At 37.3% G+C, this 5968-nt stretch overlaps 2 protein-coding genes across 2 annotated transcripts in view; one reads left to right on the top strand and one right to left on the bottom strand.

Annotated features, from left to right (window-relative positions):
• Positions 1-380: 380 nt before the first annotated feature.
• Positions 381-1040, top strand: HELRODRAFT_183553 (hypothetical protein; the record flags this gene model as incomplete). The annotated part of the gene is made up of 2 exons (XM_009013151.1): positions 381-491; positions 801-1040. The coding sequence occupies 2 exons, from the start codon at positions 381-383 to the stop codon at positions 1038-1040; spliced, it is 351 nt and encodes a 116-aa protein (XP_009011399.1).
• Positions 1041-3651: 2611 nt separating this feature from the next.
• Positions 3652-5968, bottom strand: part of HELRODRAFT_183552 (hypothetical protein) — a gene marked incomplete at both ends in the record, with an annotated part of 3007 nt that continues 690 nt past the window's right edge. Inside the window, 5 exons of the mRNA XM_009013150.1 lie at positions 3652-4008; positions 4183-4266; positions 4928-5006; positions 5552-5732; positions 5786-5968. The exon at positions 5786-5968 is cut by the window's right edge and continues 91 nt beyond it. Coding sequence (XP_009011398.1) covers positions 3652-4008; positions 4183-4266; positions 4928-5006; positions 5552-5732; positions 5786-5968 — 884 coding nt within the window. The remainder of the gene's footprint in view (positions 4009-4182; positions 4267-4927; positions 5007-5551; positions 5733-5785) is intronic.

The raw sequence follows: 5968 nt of genomic DNA, 5'->3' as shown, positions 1-5968 counted from the left end.
CTTTAAAATATCAAAAAAAGTTTATCATTAACAGCAACAGCAACACCATAAACATCTACAACACCACAATAACAACAAAAACTTCAACTACGTCAACTACTTCAACAGCTTCAACAACAACAGCACCACAATTGCGATTTCTCCAACCTTCCCACGGCGCAAATGGGGGTCTCCTGCCTTAAATGAAAAAAAAAGATTAACACCAAACACAAGATCAGTTGCTCAGGTGTGTGGTCGATTATATAGAGTTAAATCCTTAAGTGGAACAACATGGGGGTGGAGAAAGAAGAAGAAAGGAATTGGTGTCAGAAGAACTATATGAACTGAATAAAATTTCTCAGCCAAGATGTAAGGCGGCATATGTGCAACCACTACCAAAAATGGAAAAAACATTCAGTAAAATAGACCGTACTAATCTCAGCCACTTCTGCACAGGACATCACCCGGGAGTGAGAAGCTATCAGAAGAGAGTTGGTATTAATGATGGCACGGTATGCAGACTATATGGCGTAGAAATAGAAAAATAGAACACATATGGGCAAGACGTCGGAAAGTAGATGATTTGAGGGAAACGTATGGTATGGAGGGAAGACAGGAAGAGTTGATCACTTCACCCATCAATGCTGTTAAAATGTTAAACGATATATTTTGCAGATTGGAGAGCAACAGAGGGGACACATGAACCAATACAACAACAACAACAACAACAACCACATTAAAAAACAGTGCCAACAACATCAGCAAAAAAAACAACATTTAAACAGTGTCAACATTAACAGCACCAACAAAAACAACAACAGAACCACCATCAACGAAACAACAACAACGTCAACAACAACAATAACAACAACAACGTCAACAACAACAACAACAATAACAACGATGTCAACAACAACAGCAACGAGCACGTGACCAGCATAAGAAAAGAGGCCACCCCACCACAGACTCATTCCAGCAACATCTCGCCTTTCAAGTCAGAAAGTAACATTTTTTATATTGCTCCTCGCTTTCTATTTCTCCTTGCTCATCTTATATCATAGTTTTTTTTATCTTATTCATGAAAATTGTTAAAACAAAATGTGTTAAATTATTTTAAATTCACAAGTTCATTTTTACTTCATTATTTGTAGTGTCTTTGACTACAAGAAGCTGTTTATTTGTTTTTTTTTTCAATATTATTAAAAAAAATACGTATTGAATCAGAAGAAAGATAAATAATTATAAGATGATAACAGTTGTTAATATTTTAGTGAGTAAAATAAGGCTTTCAAATTAAATTTTAAAAAATAAACACGCCAACATGCCCGTGTTTTTCAAAAATCCGTTCGTTAGGATCGATCCTCAAACGCTGTTTATTAGGCTTCCCTTGTCAAAGGTTTTCATTATCGTCAATACATGTGCAGCGCACGTATGTATGTTTTATATGTATATATTTGTATACTGTGCATATATTTGGCTGTATGTATATTTGTATGTGTAACTGTATTTATGTTAGTTTGTATGTGTATTAGTCTTTATGTATGTACACCGTTTGTACACGCGTCCGTTTGTATGTATATCTAGGAGGTTGAATATGTATGTACAAGTAAACCAGTATATTCTTATGTGAGTGTGTGTGTGTGTGTATGTGTGTGTGTATGTGTGTGTGTGTGTGTGTGTGTGTGTGTGTGTGTGTGTGTGTGTGTGACGTATGTGAATGTTTTGGCGTGTTAATTTTTTTACATTTTTTTACAATTGTGAATTGTGTATGTTCGATATTCATTGGGTCATTTGTTTCATACGTGTGTATATGTGTCTGCGTGCTTGTGCGTGCGTGTGTGTGTGCGTGCGTGCGTGTTTAAATATACAGGTAGGATCAATATAATCCCCAAGTAAACAACTACAAATTCATCTGCATTGTTCTAATATGTCGGGTCGGCATGTGCACTGAGAAGCATACTTTAAAATTGATGGCGTAAGAGAGGTGCATGCGAGCATTCGAGAATGTGCACACCACAGCACAGGCCTGGTCACATTCACATGCAAACAAACAAACATCGAAATAAGCTTATGTGTACAATTTGTGTACACTTAGAATCATTAATACAGACATACACTCCTACATGCATACGTCGAATACTTGTGAATAACATTATTACACAAATATACGTACATACATGCATGACGCTGTATACATGGGAAGAACAGTAACATACAAACATACCTACAGACGTGGTATACAATAACATACAAACATACCTACAGACGCTGTATCCAATAACATACAAACATACCTACAGACGCTGCATACAGTAACATAGAAACATACCTACAGACGCTGCATACAGAAACATACAAACATACCTACAGACGCGGTATACAATAACATACAAACATACCTACAGACGCGTACAATACTGTGTGCATATGGAAGACATTAATATACAGAAGCCTTCCTGCTGCAAACGCGCACAATTCTTCCTGTTTACGCCTTCGACAACAATTCTCATTCTTTTCTTCTCTTTCTTTTTCTCTCTCTCTCTCTCTCTCTCTTTCCTTCTCTCTGTTTATTTATCTTTTTCTTTGTTTGTTCCAAATTTTTTTATTTCTTCTTTTCTTCTTCATCATATAATTACTTTATCTCACAGCTCCTGAGGTTCTTATTTTTCATTATTCCTCTATCAACTTTAATTTTATTCCACCCTCTCTTTTCAACATTATCTCTCTTGTTCACTTTTTCTTTCTCTTTCCTCCCATCATCGCGATAAATCGACGAGCGAGTGGCTGGCCACGATGTGCAAATAATAATAAGAAGCCGCAGCAGGCGCCATCCACACGAGCGTAAACAAAAACATTTCTACTCAACTTATATCTGTGTGTGCGTGTGTGTGTGTGTGTGTGTGTGTGTGTGTGTGTGTGTGTGAGAGAGAGAGAGAGAGAGAGAGTACCATAAACAACAACCGTGTTTAGCAAATAGCAAAGTATTGTTAGTAAAATGTACCAATAAATAAAAACATTTGACAAAATGGATGGCGAGGCTGGTATAACATCCATCAAGCATTTGTTGCTCGCTCATATGTTCCATCACTCCATCGTTAATCATTCATCCGATCATTTACTCTGTCACATGATTTTTCTCATCTGTTTTTTCATTTGTTTGTAGTTTGTTCATTCATTCGTTCGTTTGTTCATTCACTAGTTCGTTTGTTCACTCACTCGTTCGTTTGTTTGTAGTTTGTTCATTCACTCTTTTGCTTGTTCATTCATTTTGTTTGTCCTGTCGTTGTTCGTTACCTGCTTCTATCATTCATTCACAAATATTTTTTCACAAATCTCTCTTCAGTTTTTCTTCGAAGTATGTACGAACAACAAGCACGTGTGACTCGATGCATCACACACGTTGAATGTGATGACAAACGGGGGATCTCTTTGTAGTCGAATCCCGTCTCTGCAACAGAGGTGTCAGGCATCTTTACCATTACACCACTACGCTGTCCAATCGTATCGCCTCGTTAGTTTTTTATTTAAGCACTCAGCTCATGTCTTTTCATTAATTAATTTAATTAAATTCATTCATTAATATTTTACAGCTGTCCAATTGTTTGCAAATTAATTTGTTAATTTATTTAATTAATTTTCATTTGTTCTTTTGTTCACTCACTCAATCATCAACTAACCAGTTAAGTATGGAGCATCGTATGTGAGGAGGGCGAGGACGAAGATGATGATGTTGACGTTGAAGATGATGATCTCATTGGCAGCAGAAGTGAACAGTTTCTGTTTGAAATATAATATGGAAGTCATCACACTATAGCTGGCTGACACGTTGTTGTCGTCGTTATTGTTGCTGTTATTTTTGTTGCTGCTGCTGTTGTTGATGTTGTTGCTGTTGTTGTTGTTGCTGTTGTTGATGATGTTGTTGTTGTTGCTATTGATGTTGTTGCTGCTTTTGATATTGTTGATGATGTTGTTGTTGCTTTTGAGATTGTTGATGATGTTGTTGTTGTTGATGTTGTTGTTGATGATGTGCTGATGATGTTGTTGTTTTTTTTTGTTTTTGCTGCTGTTTTTGCTGCCGATGTTGTTGATGTTGTAGTTGTTGATGTTGCTTATTGTGATGTCAGTGTTGTTCATTCACTACATTTCCTTTATGTTGTATTGTTTTCAAAGTTCAAGCACACATCCGATGCAACTCAATCAAACATTCCACTGGAGGCCGGCAGGAATTATTGCATCGAAGATCCCTTCAAACTGCTTCACATCAAACTCTGCATACCAACTCCTCAACTGAAAATTTCGAAAATGTTAGGCATTGCAATTCTTCATTAAAATATTTCCTTTCCATTTAAAATTATATGGTAAAAATTTGACAAATATTCTTTGAAATTCATAATTACAATCTTGAAGAAATGAAAGACATAAAGGAAGCATGCAGTTAAAATTTGCACCAGTAACAAACATCAGGATTAACGTTAAAATTTGTACGTGCAGCAAAGGTAACGACTACAACGGCTTCAGACTGGAGTGGATGATTGCCATTGGATATTTGGAGGCGCGTACGCAGATGTATCGGTGCCCCCTCACCTTTCCACCTATCTCACTCACTTTCACTCTCACCATCATCCGTGCACATCTCACCGCGTTCTCGCTTCACAACATTGATATCTTACCTGTTTTAATTTCTCTCTCACTTAATGTTTGCACGTATGCGTGGTGTACCTTTACTCAAGCGTTGTATCTTCCCTTCGTATGTCTGCGTGTGCATTCATTGGCGTCTGTTGTTTTCATGTATGTATGCGTTCATGCATGTATGCTCATATATATTTTCGTGTATGACATGTACATTTGTATGCATAACTGTGTATGTGTGTGTGGGTGTGTGTGTGCGTGTGCTAGCAAGGATGTTTGTGTACTTTTTTAATGTTGCAGAATGAGCTTGCCCATGAACCTTGGACACCTCAAATGAGGGACTGACGGCGCTCATGCTCGGTCTCTCAAAGTTGGGTTCATCGCGAAACTTGGGTTCACTTTGCATAGATGTCAAACCACTTCACCATATAACGTAAAACCTTGCATAAGCCATAGACACCTTCAGCAAAGGTGTCTTACACAAACAAACAAACACGTGTACATTCAAGTATTTTATTCGAAATGAAATGTCTTTCGTGAACAAATTTCCAATTTTTACTGGTGTTTTTTTAACAATATTTCCTAAATTTTCTAAAATCAGTTGCAATTTTGTTTAAATTAAGTGACATATTGTATGCACATGAAACTCTCACCATACTTTGCCTGTACCACCCGTCATAACAGTAATTATTATTTAATTAATTGTTATTATCTATTGGCAATAAAATGTTATTCAAATTTTTTTCATTTTTTAAAGTGTGACCAATTATGATTCGTTTGAAAGTTTTTTCCCCGATCGCTTTCACCAAGAACTTCAGCTTTCCTCAACAAACAGGCCACCGCTCAACAAGTTGTTCCGTCATTAGCAACTGGAGCATCAATATGTGACGGAAGTTTTGCAATATAAATTCTGCAGCCACGTTTGGATGCTGGCAAGACTGACCTAAGACGTACAGCGCTATGAACAAAGAGAGCAGTTGACATCGTGGGTTGTGTAGGACCGCCCCGGTCTATTTCCATTACGAGCGCAGATGACAATGCTGCATCAGACGTTTCATCTTCAGTGTCGTGCACAACAAAGGGAATTTTTCGTGACAGATACCCAGCTATGAAGATGACTTTTGCTTCGATGTGACATCAGATTGCAAAAGTAATTCTGCGTCGTCAGTGCTTATACCAGCAACACATTCAACGTCCGCATCTTCAAGAGTGTGGTTGCAAAGAGCACATTGTGTAAATGAAAAAGTTCTCTCATGACCACCAGATACTACTTCAAACTTTGTAAGTTGCTGTAGACGTTGAACTTTATCAGCAGCCAGAACATCTGATAACGATGTAGAAATTTCTCCTGTACTGTGTC

This window comes from Helobdella robusta, assembly GCF_000326865.2.
Source record: "Helobdella robusta unplaced genomic scaffold HELROscaffold_110, whole genome shotgun sequence".
NCBI classification, from domain to species: Eukaryota; Metazoa; Annelida; class Clitellata; order Rhynchobdellida; family Glossiphoniidae; genus Helobdella; species Helobdella robusta.
The sequence above is the reverse complement of the archived record's forward strand: the minus strand, read 5'-3'. Positions and strand labels throughout refer to the sequence as shown.